This window comes from Choloepus didactylus, chromosome 2 (genome assembly GCF_015220235.1).
Source record: "Choloepus didactylus isolate mChoDid1 chromosome 2, mChoDid1.pri, whole genome shotgun sequence".
NCBI classification, from domain to species: Eukaryota; Metazoa; Chordata; class Mammalia; order Pilosa; family Megalonychidae; genus Choloepus; species Choloepus didactylus.
Genome location: NC_051308.1, coordinates 108,922,805 through 108,943,912, shown reverse-complemented (window position 1 = coordinate 108,943,912; position 21,108 = coordinate 108,922,805). Strand labels below are relative to the sequence as shown.

General features: G+C 47.8%; 1 protein-coding gene across 1 annotated transcript in view; it reads right to left on the bottom strand.

The window, feature by feature from the left end:
- IQGAP3 (IQ motif containing GTPase activating protein 3) overlaps positions 1–12,777 on the bottom strand; it is a 34,423-nt gene extending 21,646 nt beyond the window's left edge. Inside the window, 15 exon segments of the mRNA XM_037813823.1 lie at positions 226–389; positions 489–610; positions 2,061–2,218; positions 3,706–3,869; positions 5,482–5,569; positions 6,105–6,268; positions 6,865–6,943; positions 7,404–7,541; positions 7,543–7,583; positions 7,827–7,940; positions 8,031–8,098; positions 8,890–8,966; positions 10,284–10,361; positions 11,030–11,186; positions 12,695–12,777. Coding sequence (XP_037669751.1) covers positions 226–389; positions 489–610; positions 2,061–2,218; positions 3,706–3,869; positions 5,482–5,569; positions 6,105–6,268; positions 6,865–6,943; positions 7,404–7,541; positions 7,543–7,583; positions 7,827–7,940; positions 8,031–8,098; positions 8,890–8,966; positions 10,284–10,361; positions 11,030–11,186; positions 12,695–12,759 — 1,677 coding nt within the window. The 5' untranslated portion in view covers positions 12,760–12,777.
- Positions 12,778–21,108: the final 8,331 nt, after the last annotated feature.

Genomic DNA, 21,108 nt, shown 5'->3' with positions numbered 1-21,108 from the left:
ACAAAGACCCACCATTCTCTCTGTGCTGGAGACTAGAGCTGTTCAGCTCAACTGTCTGCCCTGGCCTCTCAGTCACGGCAATGGGGGCCAGTCCCCTTTCAGATTGGAACCTCTCCTGCCCCCTGCCCCAGGGAGGGACTCTATCCATTAGACCAGGGCTCTCCCAGGGTATACACTGGGCACAGGCCCTGCTCTGGTGTCCATCCCAGTCAGCCCAAGCCTTACCTTGACCTTCTGCCTTTTGGCCTCCACGAGAAAAAGATGGTAGCGAGGGGCAACAGGGAGGCTGATGTGGTCCAGGCCAGCAGCAGGAAGCAGCAGGGCGGTTAAGGTCTTCTCAGGGCTGTCCTGGTCTAGAGCCTCATTGATGAGGCTGACTGCGAGGACCTCTGAGAATGAGATGCAGGTGGGCAGGTACCCTGAGACTTATGACTAAGGGATGGGGCTGCCACTTTAGGCTGTCTTCCCCAGCTCTAGGCTTAACTCACGATCGGTCTCTTCCTGGACTTGGGCGTTGACCTTGCTCACAGCGGCCTGCAAGTCATTCCAGCTCAGAAAGTCCCCATCTATTCCACGCACCTGTCGCAGCTTCACCAGGGCATCAAAGTAACTAGTAGTGGGGTGAGAGAGAATGAGGTGAGCAGCACGGGCACTGCTGGCCAGGAGTCAGGGGAAACACCTGATATGCTTTCCTCACTTGGCCTCCAGGACAGTCCATCCTCTTGGTTCTCCTCTCACCTTACAGGTTGTTCTTTCTAAGCCTCCTTTGCTGGGTCCTTCCTGACCTCTAAACATTGGAGCATCCAAAGGCTCAGTCTGAAAACCTCTTCTCTCCATACTCACTTCCCAGGTGATCTCTCCTAACCTCATAGTTTTAAACCCCATATTCTAATGAATCCCAAAATTACACCTCCAGGGCATTCACATATCCCACGTGCCTCTTTGGTATGTTCAGGTGAATGTCTAATAAGCACCTCAAACCCAAAATCTCAACATTTGCACTCCTGTAGGGGGAACCCTACCCAACCTGCATCTCCCACAGCCTTTCCCATCTTAGTAAATATTAACTCTAACCTCCTAGGCTAAAAATCTTTGGAGTCATACCTGATTCCCCTCTCTCTTATCCTCTATATCCACTACATACCAAATTCCGTCAGTTCTGCTTTCAGAATATATTCAGAATCCCACTCTCTTTCAACCTCCTCTGCTGCTACCACCCCAGACCAAGCCCATGTCATCTCTTGCCTGGATTACTCCAACAGCTGCCTAACAGGTCTCCCTGCTTCTCCCCTTGAACCCTCACAGTCAATTCTCAGCACAGCAGCCAGAGTGATCCTGTTAAAAGTAGGTCAGCTCATCTCCCTCCCTGCTCCTTCCCGGGGTATCCTTTCTCACTCAGAGTAAACGCCAGAGGCCTACACAGTCTGACCTCTGCTCCTCCATCTTCACCTCCTCCTACTCTCCCTTTGTCACTCCATTCCGTGTGCTTTTTGAACACACCAAGCACATGTCTTTCTCAGGCCTCTGCCCTTGTATAGCCTCATGGCAATCACCCATGCCCTTTAGGTGTCTCTCAAAAATGACCCCCTTATCAAAGACGCCTTCTAGAACCACCCTATGTAAAATAGAAGAACCACCCCTACCATGTCCCTACCCTTCATCCCCTTTGCCCTGCCCTATTTTCTCCATAATTCTTCCTCTCTTTTAATCCTTCTAATCATCTGACATATTTGTTTTTTGTCTGTCTCCCTCTACTAGCATGTAAGTTTGATGAGAGTAGACACCTTCATTTTATTCATGGCTGTTTCCCAGCACCTAGAATAGTATCTGGCACATGGATGGGCTCTCAAACAATTGCTATGAAAGAATGGATGAATGGAGGAAAGAGGGATGACTGTGAACTCACCTATTCTCAGGAAGAAACATAGGAGGGTTTGCCTGGGCCCAGGAAGTGGGCATGCAGAAGGCAAGTCTCCAAGCAGCAGAGTTCTGAGTCTTGGCTATGTTCCCTCCACTCTCCCATGCCCACCATATCCAGCATGTGGCTAAACCTTTCTCACCGCTGAGCATTCTCTCCTTCCACCTCGGCCAGGCCCGTGGCAGGGTTCACCAGGTTGCTCCAGAAGCCACTGGCATCCCTGGCCTCGAGGGCCTGGTTAATCAGAACCACAGCTGAGAGCATCTCCACGGCCACAAAGAGCTCCTCCTGGCCAAGCTCCTACAACGGTGGGGGAGATGATTCCCAAGTGGGCTGGTGAAGGGCCTGGGGGCCAGCCCTCCATCCTGCCCTCAAGATTCCTGAATATCCCAGAGTCTCCATCCCAAAACTCCAATGGCCTGGTTCATTTGCTAAAATGTCACCACACAGCCCTTAAGAATATTCACTATGTGCTCAGTGTATAAGTATTTCATATACATCATCACCTAACTTTCATAACTAGTGAGGTAGGTACTGCTACTATCCAACCATTTCACAGATGAGAAAACGGAGGCTCAGAGAACGCATAGTCAAGAAATGCAAGTTACGTAACATTTTCCTTCTGATCCCGACTACATGTTAGGAACTGTGCCAGGCCCTGGCACACAGGGATGAAGATAAAGTGATCATCTCCACTCTGCACTGCACACTGGAGAGGCCATGGCCCCACTTCCCTGCTTGTTCCTCTCCTCTTTTTCAAATGCCGCTTGTACTATTTCCTCTGTCTGGAGCACCCTTCCTTTACAAATAAAACATTGCTAAGTAATAATAATGATAACTGCTAAAACTTAGGTGACATTCTGTGCTAGGCTCTTTTCTAAGCACATATGTTAACTCATTTAATTCTTAAGACAACCCTATGAGGTAAACATATTAATGCCCCATTTAACATCTGAAGAAACTGAGGGGCACAGAAGGTAAATAAGTTGTTTAAGATCCAAGCCAGGAAGCAGAAGAGCTGGCTTTGAACTTAGGAGGTCTGGCCCTCAAGTCCCCCACCTTAGTCACCGTACTTTACCTCTAAGTACTCATTGTTTCCTTGAACTCTAGTTATCCATATGCAGAGACTGTGCCCTTCCTGAGGGTCGTGCCTGTGTCCAGGTTGTGCCTGGAGATGCTCTGTACCTGGCTGCTGCGGGTATGTCTCTCTATTCCATTCTCCTCTCTTCTAGGAAACTTTCCCCCAGCTCTGCTCCCTCCATTCCCCTGGTCTGAAGTCTTCCTCTACCCAGATCATGTACTCTTCCTTCCCTGGGTCTTTGTCTGGACCCTTGGGTGTGTTCTAACTCCTCCAACTGATTGAGACCTCCCTGAGGGAGGACCCTATCACCCCACAGCCAGAGAAGCTGCATGGATTGGGGTGGAGTGCTGAAAATCACAGGCTTTGAGTATATCCACACTTGCATTCACTCCCAGCACTGCCAGTTACAGCTGTGTTAGGCCAAGTTTCTTAACCTCTGACTCTCGGTTTCCTCGTCTCTGAAATGGAAATAATAATACTTACATTATTGGGTTCTTTTTAGGACTAAATCAGTGTGTACGGCTGTGGTTGATCAAGGGTACTGGTGATTATAATATGCTCAGGAAGGCAAGGATGGTAGCCTCCCCCCTCCCACAATCTCTTGCAGCATCTACGAGCTGCCCTCAGAGGCTGCTCTCGACTGACTGCCCTGATCCCTCTAGCAGCTCGGAAGCCCCAGAGCTGGACCGTTATTTCTGCAACTTACCCCCTGCTGCTGCCGCTGGAGCACGGCCAGCTCTTGCTGGTACACAGCTGAGGCAAAGGGGTACACTGGAGGCAGCTGGGCTTCAGGGCACATCAGCTCCTTCACCGTGTCAGCCCCCACTCCCCTCCGGATGGCGCTGTTGATCCGCCGCACAGCCTGGAACACTGCAGGAGAGGAGGGAGAAAGGCTGCACGGGCTGGGCATTCGGTACCATCTCCACTCTCCTGGCCAACCCCGTTCTGCTAGGAATGTCTGAGGGAGAATGGCTTTGTAACTTATCTTAAAAACCAGTCTGCTAGGTTCAAAATGTTTCTAATGTTGCAGAGGAAAAGGGGCTGGGTTGCTTTAAGGGGAGGCTAAGTAGGAAGCAATTAGTCAGGCCCAGAAGTTGAGTAGCTCAGCATGTCATGCAGAGTGGCTATCATGGCAGGGATGAGTCCCTAAAGAGGTGAACATAAGACTGACAGTGGCCATGGGGTGTAACTAAGATGAGGTTAGTCAAGGGGCTCCGGGGACCAGACCTTGACCACAGCACAGAGGAACAAAGAATCAGCTTTGAGGTGGTGCGATTTAGGCTGCAAAGGGAGGGAGGGAACTAACAAGGGGCTATGGTGAATTGGTGTAGCTTTACTTTTCAAGCATTGGGGCTTACCAAATGCCAAGCAGATATGGTCATTGGCATCAGGGGGCACCTAATCTACAGGGGAGAAATAAAGATATAAAGAGACCTACAGTTCTCTGCAAAATATGGTCAGCTCTGTGTTAGAGGTACTCCCCCACCCTCAACGCGCTGTGGTGGTGCAGTGGAGGAGGGATTTTGGCTGAGTGAGAACAGGAAGGCTTCACCGAGGGGGAAGCTTTTGAGGCAGGTTTGGGAGCATGTTGTCTCCTGCTTTTAGCAGATGAACATATGGGAGAAATGTAATTGAGAGGACCAGAGGCTTAGAGACAGGAAAGGTTGGGGGATAATCAAAGAACAGATTTGGCTGGACTGGGTAGAGTGTGAACAGAAGGGATGGGGAAGAACTTTGGAAAGGTCTGATCTGCCAAGGCCAGGAGATAAGACTAAATTCTAGAATAAATAAGAGAAGAAACCATGAAGGTTCAACAGAGGAGAGAAGATCAGATCTGGGCTTTAAGAAGATTATTCCAGCAAAAACAAGTGGGAACGAACTGGGTTGACAAGGCAAGCTATCTAGGAGTGGACTGGGGACTCCTGTGTGCCTGGGTGTGAAAGCTCTGTTAGAAAAAGGTAAATGGTTACTGAACAGCCTCAAAACCTGACAGCAAGACAAGACAGAGTCAAGCAATTTTAACAGGCCTGGTGTTCACAGGCTACTGCATGAGCCTTGGTGCTCCTTCTCCTTGCTCCTGCGATACACATTGATTCCCCTAGAGTATAAAATCACTAACTCATTCTTTTAATAAAGAATTCTATTTGTATATACTATTTTTAAGGGAAACTGAGTTGGACCATGAGTTTCTTTCTTACCTGGGAAATCTCTGCATTTCAGAAGCCCAAGGAACTCAAGCAGGTTGAAACCATCATAATTATAAGCAACAAGCCTGGAAGAAAACTGCCTGAGGAGTCTCTAAGGCCTTAATGAACTTACCTGTAGTGTCCCTCCACGTGGCCAGGAATAGGGCAGACTATGTTAAGGGAGAAGCCCCTTGCCAGGCTAGGAAATTGGGTAGCAGTTTGCACTGCTCTACATAGAAGCCAGCCAAGGGCCAATGATAAACCCAGGCCAGGCCTCAGGCCTAGGGATGACTTACTGGCTTGTTCCTGGTCACCCTTCATGTTGGCTGCAGCCACACCAGCCTGGACCTCCTCTTTTTCCAAAAGCTCTATCAGACCCAGCTCCTGGAAGAAGGAAGAGATGCCTCAGAAGGGAGTCATCCTGGGGCCATGCTCTAGGAGCCGCCAGCAAGAGCTCCCAGATCCATCCAGCCATCCACCCTCAATCCTACCTCTCTCCTGTGGACAGGGTAGCCTGGCCCACCCATCCCTATTAACCCATTTCTAACTTTTGGCTCTTTAGCACCCAGCAAACATCTGAAAGAACAACATAGGAAATACAAATAGAAAGAGAGTAAGAAAGAAAGTCAACAACGTTGAAAATAAGATTACTAAACTGAAGCCCAAATCCAGTTATATGGGAGCACATCACTGCCTACTTGACTGCCCCTGAGTTCCTCCCAGGCAATCTGAGAAACTCTCAGGAGGAAGAAGCTAATCAGTTTAGTCCATTTGGCTTGGGGGTGATTTAACAATTTAAATGTCAGTTAGCATGCACCTACTGAATACAAAGAATTGCCAATGGTTTTGCCCTAGCAAGAGGCCCTCTCCAATCCTACAGTCAGATAGGGGCGGTGGCAGATAATAGACAGGATCTGACCTGTGCTTTCTGTTCTCTGTCTGAGCTCAGCTGTTCCAGGTACCAGTTGGCAAAGTCTCTCCTCACCCCCCGCAGGGCCAGGGCAGGGTCCTGAAGGGCGTTAAGTAAGGCCTCAGGGCTCTGTCTCTCCAGGGCGTCATCAATAACTTCTAGAGCCCCATGGACTGAAAAGATGAAGACCCCATAAGGGACAGTGCAAGAAACCCACCTCTCACCTTCCCCAGCCCAGCCCTAAGAATCTGCTCTCTTCCTGCCTGCCCAGAATTACCCTACCTCTCTTCCATGAGTTCCTGGGGCCCACTTGGTCCAGTCCAAATTCTTCAGCTTGGTCTTCACAGCCCTTTCCATCTCACTCCCCTAGACACTGAGGATATCCTGACCCAAACAGGCAAATAAATGCCCATTCATCCTGCCTTGACCTCCTCCTACCCCCATCCATCCTCTACACTCTCTTCTCGAAGACCCCCAGTCCAACTATCCCCCAGCACCAAGAGCTGGAAGGCCTGTCTCTCTGCCCCTGCCCTCTCCATGGATCCCTATTCAAACAGAAGCCTCCCTGACAAGGACCACTTCTGCTCCAGTAGCTGAGAGCAAGAAAGCAGAGCACACTAAGCCTTGACTCTGATCTTTCCCTGAAACAAGGTTGGCCCAAGTGAGGCTATCAGGCCTTCTGGCCCAAGAGAAGCCATCCCCAAGTCTCCCAGTGCAGGGGCTTACCCTGAGAGCACTCCCTCAACCCCTCCTGGCCTATTTCTCTTACCATTGACATGGTTGATGTTGCCCTGGATTTCAGCCTGAGTTAGGTAGTGGTCATAGATGTCCTGGCTTTCTCCGTCATCCTGCAAAAACAACTTTGAAAGAAGAACCTGGGAAAACTAATTAAATCTTCTCCTACTCCTCCCTCCTTATATATACCTATTTCTTTTTCTGGCGGCCTTCCCAAGGCCAAAAGTCAGTCTGGTAGGAAGGAATCTGGGGAAATCAAGGGGGCCCAATCCCCTGGCATTGATACAGTTAAACCAAACCAACCTTTAGAATCTCCAGTCCAATCTCACCCAGTTCTACATTCTAGAGTCTCTCAGCCCTCTCTGAAGATCCATCCCCCAGAGCTTCTTTTCTGATCTCTCATTATTCTCCTGAATTCTTCTCCCAATTCTCTAAAACAACTGACAAGTTACAATTTCTCTAAGCACCTTTGGAACCTAGAAACAGAACAGGGCAAAGAGGAGTCCTGGTTTCACTCAAGATTTTCCAGGCCACCCAGATTTTCAGCTCCTGCACCCCAAGGCTCCTCCTTACGCGGTTCCTGGCATTGGCAGCCTTCTCCATCTTGGCCTGGGCCAGCAGCTCCTGGTAGATGGCTGCCAGAGGCTCTCGGAGATTCCCCAGCAGAGCACTGGGATTCTGCAAGGCAGCCAGGGTGTCCTCGACCACCCCCCCGCTCCACTGCCTCATTGATGGCAAGAACAGCTGCATGGACTGGGAAGGGGCATGGAAACAAGGTCAGTAGGCCAGAGCAAATCCCAGCCCAGAACACAACCAGTTGCAGGCCACTCTGACATCATCCCCTTTTGCAATCTTCAGGCATGACCAGGCAAACCAGGTAGCCTAACGGCCTTGTCAGGGATGAGAAGTGGCCAGAATCCATCTGAGGGGTATAAGGCTCAGAATCCTCCCATAGTCACTGAGCCTAACCCCGGCAAGGCACAGCCCCATCCCTACCTGCAGCCTCATCCACTGAGAGCTCATTAGCCAGGATGCCCCCGATCTTGCTGAAGGCAGGCAGCTGGAGGCCGTATTTGGCCAGTTCAGACGCCATATTGCTGAGTTCCTCGGCTGCAATAACACCACACATGCCCTTCATTAGTTCTAGAATACCCCAAACCCTGCTCAGACAGTGGTGGTTGGGGAGGGAGCTGGGCTTACCTGTGAATTTCACTTTTCCGTATAGATCATGTATCTGAGGGGCCAATCCCAGCCGGAAGAGGAAGAGACTAGGAAAGAAGGGAAGGCATTGGAAAGCACCAGAGCCTACTTATTTCAACCCTCTGCCCATAATGGATTTGTAGGAGTTACTACGGGGACCCAGAGATGAAGACAACATGGCATTTGCCCTCAAGTCCACAGGAAGAAATGTTACTGTAAGTCAACCTGAAGCGAGTGCTGTAGAGGATAAATAAGATGCTGTGGGAGGACTGGGGGGTTGGTGGAAAGCTTCACAGGAAAAGTTACATTGCAGCAGCAGCTCACTGGATGGAGACACAGGATGAGAAGGGCACAGTAAGCAGAGACCCACTGAGCCAAGGCACAGAGGCATGAAAGGACATAGGGAATGAAGTCAGGAAGAGATGAAGTAATGGACACAAGGAATTGGTCAATCACTTTCTATGGTGTAAGCAACTGGGCGCTGATGGCTGGCTGTGAGGACCAACGGCCTTCACCGTTCATAAGACACAACTTGTGCAAGACACTCCTGATGGGTTCTACTCTGTTTCCTTTGTACCCCAGTCTCAAGCTAAAGACTCTACTCTGCCACCTTCCTGCCTCTGCCACTCTGCCTGCCCCTTCCCTCCACCCACATGGGTCACACATAATGGGTGTGTAAGTGTGCACAAATATGCACACATAAATCTAAACACGACTATATAAATCTAAAATCCCACTCTCCTGAGATGTGCTCCTTGTGATCCACCCTCTATCTTTCCCACTGCAATGTTTATTGCTATTAATGATTGGTTGCATCCACCAAGAGGAATCTGAATGACAGAAGTTTAGGATCTCTCACCTGAGAGCATGGATGCAATAGATCACCCGGGGCATGTTCTTCTTGTCATAGATGTCTGTGGTCTCTGGGAAGAAGGTCTGGAGGGGAAACCAGTCGGTTACTGAAATTGGGGAACTTTAAGCAGCACCAGATATGGAAAGAGGGGGCTGAGGAAAGGGTCTTCCTCTCCAAACTGGGGTATGTGTTTCTTTATTGCCTGGGGCATCTAGGTCAGTCTCCCTTACTGCTTCCAGTCAACCCAGTGTAAATGAAAGGCACTGGAGACACACACTGAGCCAGGATTCAGTCACGAGCACATAGTCGCAGGGTGCCCTGGATTAAACAAACACTGGACAAGGCTATCGAGGCTATAGGATACAGGCCATATCTTCCAGGAGAAGCAGGCTTCCTCCTTATCATCTGATAAACATAGTGAGCCTGTGCCCCTGACTTTGGACCCTCTTCAGAAAGGTGGCATGCTGCGGAGCTGGCCAGGTTCCCACAGAGGGTCCACTACGGCATAAATGACCAAGGACCACCAAGGGGTTAGGGTGTCTCATCCCTGCCTCCAAGCCAGATGGTCTTTGATCAATACAGACCCCTCTAGGAACTGAGTCACCCCAGCCATGACTTCCCATGCTACCTAGCAACTGTAATGAGGTCTAACTGCAATACCTCTTGGTTATATTTTGGTTCATAACAAAGGATCCACTCTAGGGACTTCAAAGTGTTCCAGCCCCACAGAGGACATGTGACCCTCTATTGATCCTGCCTCCCACCAAAATGTCTTTCTTTACTGCTGTTTCCTCATCTTACAGTTCTATAGTGATGAAAAGCAAAGCAGAAAGAGGCCATACATTGTAGAGTCCTTTATATAGCTCGTATAGTTCTTCACAATTCACAAAGAGAATTCACACAGATCATTTGATTCTCCTGTCAACCTTGTAAGGTAGGCAGGGCAAGGATTACTATCCCCACTTAACAGATGAGAAACAAACTGAGATTCAAAGAGTGAGAAGACATACAGCTTGTGTTCAATTTGGGACTTGGGCCCAGGTTTCCAAATTGAAGTCTACCACCTAAGGATGTGGTATACCCTTGCTTCCTGCTATACAGTTCTAATGGAGAGATAGCTGGCTGATATGAGCCCTCTCTCCTGCATTACATAGGGGCCCTACTGCCTAATACAAACAGCCAGGGATCCTCATCTCCTTTTACCCACAGGAAAATAGAGGCAGAGGCCAAGTGACCAGGTTCAAAGATGCACAGCCCAAGGACCTGCTTTCTAAGATTAAGTTACTTTAGAAGACACATGAAGATGGGTGCTAAAGGATCCAGGAAGATAAAACATGTGTGGGGAGGGGAAGGGCTGGTGAAGAGTAAGGATGAACCCTGATCTGGGTTTTCAGCATTACCGAAGGCAGACCGATGTGGGCTATTGCAGACAGCCAAAAGTTGATGTTGTCTGTATGACGGAAATGCAAGCCGGTTGCCTGAAAGGAAAGAGAAGAGAATGCTTCCACAGTTCAGGACTGCCTATGGGCAAAGCCCAGACCAGAGCTTGGAGACTCAAGGGTGTAGGGGAAAGCCAGAAGATCCCACCCTCTATATTCCCATTCTCCCACCCCACCCCAGGACAGAGACACATAGATAGACAAAACCCTCAGGAATGGATAACCCAGCTGGATATTTGGAAAGGATGGCACAAATATGGGTTCAACAATCCAGTAAGGCTTTCCAGAAAATGGGGGTCCAGAGCTGGGATGGGAGAGAGAGGAGGGTTGGGCTGGTTAGAGAATAAGAAGGGGGCAGCCTGCCTGGAAAGTACTCTCAAAGTAGTAAAGCCCACCAAGCCTCTGGGTATGGACTGTGGGTAGAAAAATCTGCTTAGCAACTTTCATATCAGGGGCATCTCAAAGTCCACCTAGAAAGCACCCCTTGCTGCTAAGGACAGTACACCCACCTGGCTGGGAGGCACCAATTGACACCTATTGTCCCAGGGCAATTATTCATAGCATCCCCTTTCACCCTCAAAAGTGTCCAGGTTTGGACAATAAATTATATGGTCACCCTACTCTCACAGCTTTGAGGAGAAAGGGTAGTTTGAGAAGAAGAAAATAGAAGATGGAGCCCTCCTAAAGAGGAGCCCTCTATTCCCCACCTGGTATCGTCGCTGCTCCACATCATAGATCTTCTTCAAGGGAACCAAGGAGGGTGCAAAGCAATGGCCCAGCTTGGCCAGCAGCACTCCGTTGCGGAGGCTCTCCTCCAGCTCCATCGGGGACGGCAGCTCCTCCTTGAGGCAGGCCTCCATCCAGCTGAGAACATGACGGCACTTTCTCACCCACTGACAGGCCACAGAGGTTCATTCTAACCACAGGACCTTCTCTCTTTTTCTCCCCCTAAGCACCCATGACCTTCTCCTGCCTCCTTTTGCCCTATCCCCACCTATCCTCTCTGGGCAATGCTTGGCTGTTCCCACCTTCTTCCCAGCTCCCCCCAACACCTGGATTGGCCAACCCTCAGTCCCACCCACCCCAAAAAGTCTTCTCAGACAGATCCTGAACCCTGTCCATTTTCAGTGGGGCTTAAAAAGGCTCTTATTTTGTCATATAACATAACCTCTCACTCAGTCTAGTTATGCATTTGACTACTGAATCAAAGCGAATCTGCTCACCTCCCCCACTTCACCTCTCTGAGCCTTGGGTGCCTAATCTGCAACATGAGGGTAACACTACGTGTGCTTCTTGCTTCAGTGAGCAGATGCCAGGATCAAATGAGCTGAGGTATAGAAAAATACTCTGAATATAAATGTAAAGTATTATTATTGTTGATGGATGTATGAAGAAGAGAATAAGAGCTCCACAGATAGAGTCTCCAAATTTCCCGTACATAATGGGGTCCATAAAAATATATCTGTTTCCAAAGAGAGAACCATTTATACCTTGCTTCCTGCCTCCCTGCCACAGACACTTCCTGTCTGCTCCTGCCCACTTTTTTTGAGAACATTAAAAATATACTATTGATGAAAAGGAAAGAGTAAAGCATTTATCCTGCCTTTCCTGGACAACCTGAATTTCAGGGTAACCAAATAGTCCTAAGAGGATGAGGGAAATTTCTTCTTTAGAAAAGGATTTCAGCTAATAAACGTGGAAGAAATACTAGAATTAGAAAATAGTCATTTTGCAACCTCTAATAAAATAATAGATTCTAGGGATGGTCAACAACAGATGAAGGCATGAGCTGAAAGGTTAATGGGGAATTTTACAATGCAGAGGTCAGGTTGTTATTACCTGAACCCCCAGATCAGACTTAGCATCACTAAAGTGGGCCAAGTAGATACTGAGCTCCTCCTGATGAGATGCAATACAAGTCAGTGACATAAAGAACTAAAAAGTCAGGAAGCAGCACTGGTCTAGATTAAAGACTAAAGAGACAAAACATTTGCTTATTATTAATGAAATGTAATAGGTGGACTTTTTTAGATCCTTATTTGAATAAGCTGACTACAAAAATAGATTTTTTTAGACAATCAGGGAAATTGGAAAAAGGGCTGGGTATTGATTTTCCAAAGAATTTTAGACAATTTAATTGGTTATTACAATGGCACTGTGGTTATGTAAGCAAACATTCACATATTTTAGAGATGTATGTTGAAGTATGCATGGGGATAAAAGGATGCGATGCTTAGGATTTGCTTTAAAAAAAAGAAGATGCTATTTCAACTTTCCCTTTCCCTCATCCTATTGTATTTGCTTTGGAGGCAAATGCCTGGGGTGAGCAGAGTGGGAAAGGGGGCCCAGAAAGAGGCAGCTCCTTCCCTCACCGCTTGGCTTCCTCCAGCCGGCACAGGTACTGATAGGCAACATTCTGCCGCCGCTGCTCGTCCATCTCCTCAGCCGTGAGGCGTTCATCTGAGGAGTGAGGGGATAGGGTCAACGAAGGGAACATTACCCAGGGGGCCTCAGCACTGAAACCTCTTCTTAACAGAATTCCTTTCTCAGAGACTCGACACATCTCCCATTTGTCCCTCTCCCTCCTCCCAGGATGCCCATGGCCCTGATCTTCCGCTTTCCATCCACCAAAGCTACCCAAATCAGCATCTTGGCCTCTCCACCCTTTAACACAGAAATTCCTCCTGTATTGGCTCCTTTCCCCTCTCTCCAGCCATCCTCCTGTTCTCCCCCTCCTTCCCAAGTCTACCTCACAGCCCATAGCCCTTCCCTCAGCACCTCCCAGGAGGGAGGTCCAGAGTGCTCCTTGGCTGAGAATTTCGCTTCTTATCTTAGCCCTACTTAGACTTGAGTTCTCCAAAATGTCATCCAAATCATGTACTTGCTCGGAGGGTAAGAAAAGAGAACCAACTAGGATTCATCATTCAACAGCCATTCATTCATTCAATACCTCTGTGCCAGTTTGAATTTGTTATGTCCCCCAGAAAAAGCCATGTTCTTTGATGCAATCTTGTGGGGCAGACGTTTTAGTGCTGATTAGATTGGAATCCTTTGAGTGTTTCCATAGAGATACATCCCACCCAACTGTGGGTGATGACTCTAATTGGATAATTTCCATGGAGGTGTGGCCCCATCGATTCAGCACTACATAAGCTCAGACAGAAGGCGCGACCTTGCTACAGCCAAGAGGGACACTTTGAAGAAAGCACAGAAGCTGCAGATGAGAGACAGTTTGAAGATGACCATTGAAAGCAGACTCTTGCTCCAGAGAAGCTGAGAGAGGACAAATATTCCAAGTGCAACTAAGAGTGACATTTTTGAGGAACTGCAGCCTAGAGAGGAACGTCCTGGCTTTTTTGAAACCAGAACATTGGAGCAGATGCCAGCCATGTGCCTTCCCAGCTAACAGAGGTTTTCTGGACACCATTGGCCATCCTCCAGTGAAGGTACTCAATTGCTGATGTGTTACCTTGGACACTTTATGGCCTTAAGACCATAACTGTGTAACCAAATAAACCCCCTTTTATAAAAGCCAATCCTTCTCTGGTGTTTTGCATTCCGGCAGCATTAGCAAACTAGAACAACCTCCTACGTGTCAGGCACCAGACTAGTGGACTCCTATCCTCAAGAAATACAAGGATTATTGGAAGAGAATAAATGTAAATAACTCCAAGTTAATAAGTATGAATAAAGTCTATACAAACAGTAGGAGAGGCAAAGCATTCTACCTATGAGCTAGGTCCTTAGAGAATAAACAGGCAGAAAAGGGGAAAAGGCAATCCAACAAGGGAACTATGTGAAAAAGGTCACCCACTTGGGAGTCAGTAGAAGGAGAAAGAGAACTTAAAAAGAGCATAAAGTTAACTTCATTCTCCTTTTTGGTATAGGTCACCTAAGGAGGAAAATAATCTCCAAGCAGAACAAAATGCAGATAATACTCTGATCCCCAAACCCAAGAATAGAGAATCCCCTAAGTGAGACAGCACTCATACTCTCTGCCCTTAGCCATAGCTTCCCTTCATCCTTCTCCCTCATCCTCTCCCCTATCTCTCTCTTCTCCTTAGGGAAGACAACACAAAATCTAACAGATACAATGAGAGAAAGCTACACACACACCCCAAAAAATAAAATCGGAAGGCTTGAAAGAGATAGAGTGTAGTCAAACTGTCTTTGACTCAGCCCTTAATGTAATTCCCATTCTTTAACCTATTTCCTTATAGCCTGCAATCTGATTTGAGAGAGGGGGCAAGGCTTATTTGAGTTGGCAACTAAGCAAGGTTTAAAAAAACAAATCTCTATATTCAGATTTGAAAGAACTGGCTGACCACAGGAAATCCATCAGTTCCTCCAAGGGAGTGTATAAGGAACAAGGGTTGGTTGCTAAGCATGGAAAATAAACCAGTAAGTGAGTGACATCACCTTAGAGTTATGAGACTGTGAGATGGACGGGTGGGACTGTGTACACACACACACACACACACACACACACACACACGCACCATCTCAAAAAAAAGAAAAAACAAAAAAGTAAAAAAAAAAAAAAAAAAACAGTCTTTCTGCCCTTCTCAGGTCTGGAACTAGCTTTCCTTCAACAGACCGCTGAACTTTGCAATTTGAATCCTGACAGAGAGGAAGGAGGGGGTGGAGAAGGAGCAGGGTTTGCCTTTCATTCAGAAGGTCAGATGGAAATCTTTCTGTCTCCCATCCCTCCAATCCCAGTTTCTTTCTTTCTAAAGTAATGTTTCTGAAGGTGTGGTCCATGGACTACCTGCATCAGAATCACCTGGGGTGGGGGAAGAGGCATAACAGTCCTTGCTATAAATGCAAATTCTGGGCCCAATCCAGACCTACTAGAGGTGAAACTCTGGGATAGAATCTGCATTTTAGGCATGCTTCGCAGGTGATTTCAGCACCCTAAAGTTTGAGAGGCATTGTCTCAAAGCCGCATCTCAAGGCCCAGGAACCTTCCAGGTCCCTTTGGGCGTTGTGTCTCCAGTAGTGCTTGGCACGTACGGTGGCCATCAGTAAATGCTGAATTTTAAGGAGACATCAGGACCACCTACATTCTCCCAGACCCGGGGCCCCAGAACTTGGGAATTAGGGATAAAGCTCCTTGTAAGCCTTGAAGCGCAGCACAGAAGTCAGGGGCATTTTGCTGAGTAGTCCTAGCTTGGCCTGCTGGCGCCCGCACTGAGTGCTCCCTCCCCAATGAACACAATCCAGCAGCCCCCTGCCCAGCAAGCCTCGCGCCCCGCCCCAACCTCTCCCAGAACGGCTGAGCCCCCAACTAGCGGCACCGCGGCCGGACCCTCCTCGGCCCCTTCCGGCACTCACAAGCCGCCCGACCCGGGCCCGCTCCTCTCCCCTCCATGTTCCTCCTTCTTCCAGGTTTGAATCTCCCGCCGCTGCGGCCACCGCCCCTCACCGCCACCACGGTTGGGCAAGGCACTTCCGGTCTGCGCCGCAGGGGCCACTGGGATTTGTAGTTCCAGACTGCGGAGCACCGCCCAAGACGAGACGAGAGTAAAACAGCCCGCGCGGTAGCCGCTCCCGGTCTGGGATTTCCTTGAGTTGCTCCTTCGCTCCTAACCACCTTATTTCAAGCAGCCTCTACCTCTGCCACTTTTCTTCCCCCTGTCATTTCCACCTAGAATTCCCTTTAACCCCTGCGCTGCTTCCGGTATGATTCCTGGGTCCTGCTAATGTTTAGGGCCTACTTGATGCTGTGCAGGAAGCTAAGTGGTGTAGAGATAAATAAGCGCAGTCAATGTCCCAAAGAAGTTTGCCGCTCTAGAATAGAATAAGTGGCCGACATATGGTCAAATAAATTAGAGGTCAGTGGAGTACAGAGGGAGGGAGTAATTGCCGTGATTAAGGGCAGTGAAGGACAGGGAAGACTTCCTAGCCAAGGTGACTGCTGATCTGGGTTGAAAAGTGAATACTAATTCATCAGCCTGAAGGAGAGTGGCATTCCAGTCAGTGGAGACAGCATATGCAAAAGCAAGGAGGTGAGTTCAGGAAATTAAAATCCATTCAATTTCATTGGAGAACAAACCTCAAGGAGGGAGAGGCAGGAAGTTAGCTTGGAGAGGCACAGGGCCAGATCCTGCAGGGAACCATTGGTCACGATGGTAAGGTGCTGGGTTGTGGTCTGGGGAGAAATCACAGGCCAGAGAACATTTTAGGTATAGTTCAGAGCCAGATTTATATTTTAGAAAGATCCCTTTTGCAGCAGGGGTTTGGAGGGAGGTGAGGCTAGATATGGAGACCATTTGGGAGACTATTGTAGTAGTACAGGTGAGAGATAATAAAGGCCTGAACTAATAAAAATAATTATAACATTAACAACTATTCTGAGAAATACTTTTTTGAATATTACCTGATGGGCTTTCTCCATCCAGCATTTCTCCTTTTGCCTTTCCCCATAACCCCTTTTAAGCAGGTAGGTAGCCTAGGCACATAACCCCAGGGGAGAAATGTGAAGACACAGAAAAGATCCAAACCTAAAGCCTTCAAAGGCACTGAGAAACTCTTGGCTAAAACAAAACTGTTTGGGAGAAGGGAGGTTCCAGAAGAGATCCTACTTTACCCCCCATCAGCTGGGGTGAGTAGTCTAGACTTTGGTGGCCCTGGTTGCCAGTTTGAATGTATTATGTCCCCTCAAATGCCATTATCTTTGATGTAATCGTGTGTGGGCAGACCTATCAGTGTTAATTAGATTGTAATTCTTTGAGTGTTTCCATGGAGATGCGCTTCACCCAACTGTGGGTGATGACTCTGATTGGATAATTTCCATGGAGGTGCTGGCCCACCCATTGGGTGGGTCTGAATTAAATTACTGGTGCACTATATAAGATCAGACAGAAGGAGAGAGCTTGCTACAGCCAAGAGGGACACTTTGAAGAAAGCACAGGAATTGCAGATGACAGACAGTTTGAAGACGGCCATTGAAAGCAGACTCTTGCTCCAGAGGAGCTAAGAGAGGACAAATGCCCCAAGAGCAACTGAGAGTGACATTTTGAAGAGGAGCTGTGGCCTAGAGAGGAACGTCCTGGGAGAAAGCCATTTTGAAACGAGAACATTGGAGCAGATGCCAGCCACGTGCCTTCCCAGCTAACAGAAGTTTTCTGGACACCATTGGCCATCCTCCAGTGAAGGTACCTGATGGTTGATGCCTTACCTTGGACACTTTATGGCCTTATGACTGTAACTGTGTAACCAAATAAACCCCCTTTTATAAAAGCCAGTCCGTCTCTGGTGTTTTGCATTCCGGCAGCATTAGCAAACTAGAACAGATTTGGGTACCAGGGGTGGGGTGCTTTTGCTGCTGAGTTTGCAAATACCAAACATGTTGGAACAGCTTTTTAAATGGATCAGGGGAAGATTCTGGAAGAACTGTGAGGAGCTTGATAGAAAAGGCCTGAACTGCTTTGAAGAGACTGTTTGTGGAAATATGGACTCTAAAGATACTTCTGACGAGGCCTTGAACAGAAATGATGAATGTGTTGTTGCAACCTGGAAGAAAGGCAATCCTTGTTTTAAAGTGGCAGAGAATTTGGCAAAATTGAGTCCTGGTGTCAGATGGAAGGAAGAATTTGAAAGCGACAACCTGGAATATTTAGCTGAGGAGATCTCCAGACTATGTGTGGAGGATGTACCCTGGCTTCTCTTCTTGCAGCTTATAGTAAAATGCGAGCAGAGAGAGATAAACTTAGAACTGAACTCTGGGGTTCAAAGAAACCAGAAGCTCATGGCTTGGAAAATTACAAGCTTCCAGGGGTGGAATCCCAGAAGCTACAGCCCAACGTGAGGATGTAACCAAACATGGAACCCAGCCGCCATTTCAATACAAGCCAAGATTGGAAAAGTTGTTAAGCAGAAAGGATTTGTGGAAAGTCCTATTGTCTGACAGCTTTGACCCTTGTATGCTTCATGCGAAGCCAACAGAATTTTTGCGAGATCTTTATAGACAGAGCCGTTGGCAGTCTGGACTGGAGGAGACAGACAAGGAACAAACTGAAGGAAAAATTTCTTCAAAGAGAGAGCCATGGAGGTTGAGGTCTGGAGTCAAGAGGCCTCAGGCTGGGAAAGTGGAGTGGCCCACATGCACGGAAAGGGTGAGTTTGCCCTGGAGGTCAAGGGCGGCCCTTCCGCCTCAATGCTCAGGAAATGTTCTGCCACCCCAAGCCCCAAAGAGGGTGGAGCACATTCCCAGGGAATTGGGGAGAGCCTGGCTGCCACCACACTGTTCTGAAGGGGTTGAGCATGTGCCCCAGAGATGGAAGGGAATATGGGAGCTGCCCCGATGTTTGAGGAGGGTGGGGCCGTGAAAGTGGTCTCCCCAGTGTGTGGATATGTTGGAGCACTCACCCAAGTGTTTGGAGAGGAAAGGGCTTCCACAAAGTCCCTTAGGAAGGGTTAGACTCCCACTCTCTCAAGCTCCAAGGATGCAATGTTGTTCTGTAAATGACTCTCAGACTTCGAAATCTAATGGAATTTGTCCTGCAGGTTTTAGGAACTGTTTTGGTCCTGTTAACCCTATTTTCCTTACTCTTTCTCCTTATGGCAATGGAAATTTTTATCCTAAGAATGTCCATCTGTATATTAGAAGTACATAACTTGTTCAAAGTTTCACAGATCCACAGCTAGAGGGGAAGTATGCCTTAGTACTGACCATGCCTATAATTGATTTTGATGAGATCTTGTACTTAACTATTGTTACTGAAATTATTTAACTTTCTGTGATGTTGTTGGATGAATGTATTTTGTATATAGAAAGATAATGTTATTTTGGGGTCCAGGGGGTGGAATGTGCCAGCTTGAATGTATTATGTCCCCCCAGACGCCATTATCTTTGATGTAATCGTGTGTGGGCAGACCTATCAGTGTTAATTAGATTGTAATTCTTTGAGTGTTTCCATGGAGATGCACCCCACCCAACTGTGGATGATGACTCTGTTGGATAATTTCTATGGAGGTGTTGGCCCGCCCATTGGGTGGGTCTGAATTAAATTACTGGTGCACTATATAAGATCAGACAGAAGGAGAGAGCTTGCTACAGCTAAGAGGGACACTTTGAAGAAAGCACAGGAACTGCAGGTGAGAGACAGTTTGAAGATGGCCGTTGAAAGCAGACTCTTGCTCCAGAGGAGCTAAGAGAGGACAAATGCCCCAAGAGCAACTGAGAGTGACATTTTGAAGAGGAGCTGTGGCCTAGAGAGGAACGTCCTGGGAGAAAGCCATTTTGAAACCAGAACTTTGGAGCAGACACCAGCCACATGCCTTCCCAGCTAACAGAGGTTTTCCAGACACCACTGGCCATCCTCTAGTGAAGGTACCCAATTGCTGACGTGTTACCTTGGACACTTTATGGCCTTAAGACTGTAACTGTGTAACCAAATAAACCCCCTTTTATAAAAGCCAATCCATCTCTGGTGTTTTGCATTCTAGCAGCATTAGCAAACTAGAACACCTGGTGACAGGGGTCCTGCCCCTGCTTCCTGGAAAGGCCCTCAGGAGCACAGGACTCTGGGCCTGACAGATGTACCCTCAGACAGCTGTGCAGAAATTCCCAACCCAGCCAGAAAGGAAGTACTTGGAGGAGTTACGTTGCTCTTCTGCTTGGGATGATGGTCCCTGGGCCTAAAAGGGCCAAGTGGGTGAGAAGGTGTCAGGGGATACCTTTGTGCCTTAGATGGCCGAGGACGAGATGGGCCTACACTCTCAAGTCTTGGCATCACATACCTCCCCTGACTTGTACTTCACCCTGCGGAAAAGGAAGAGGCAAATACCCAAACTGACTGCACACTGTTTCTACCATCACAGTAGAATAGGAGCTTGACATAGAAAATGAGTTGCGTTACAGAAAAAAATAGGGATTATTTCTCGTATAGCATAGTTACAGATCAACTTTTCCCAACTCTGTTGATCCCAAAGACAGAACATCAACATGTATCGGTTGAGTGCTTATTACATGCTGAATACTGTTTTTAACATCATCTTGTAAGAACCATCTTATTTAATCTTCATAATACAGATGAGGAAAACTGAGGCTTAGAAAGGTCACACAGTTAATAACTGGTAGAGCTGAGATTCGAACTCAGATGGTCCAACTCCAGGCTTGAATTCTTAACCACTACATATTATACTACCTCCAAGGCCATGGCTATAAGACTGCAGAAGAGAGTGTACACTGGAGAGACACTTCAGCAGTAGAATTAATCGGACTAAGAGGCATGAAAGAGGGAGGAGTCAACGAGGGCTCCTGGGTTTCTGGCTTAGGAGACTGGGTTGGTGGTCAATCAGCTAGCATGGGGAATATAGGAAGGGTAGATTTGGGGAAATATGAGTTTGGCTTGGAGCAGTTAAATCTAGAGGTACACATTTAGAAATTATTGGCTTAGAGTTGGTGTTAAAATCAGAGAAGTGGATGAAATGATCTTAGGAGAGTAAATAAGAAGAAAGAGCAAGGGACAGAGTGTTGGAGAACCCTAGCATTTTAGAGGTGGACAAGAATGAAGATACTGAGATGGAATTGTCAGAGAGGCAGAAAGAGCCAGGACACAGTGGGTCGTGATAGCTAAGTGTGGAGAGAGTTGCAAGGATGTAGCAAATATAGCAGGGAATCAAACAAGAAAATGATTCAGAGATGACTTGGATCATTGGGAGGTCATTGGAGATCTTGATGAGAGCAGTTTCAGTCCCTGCCCTCTCCCCACATTATCCTCTATCCTTAAGGGGCCATCCTCTATCCTTAAGGGAATTGCTGAGTGAACTACAGACTGAG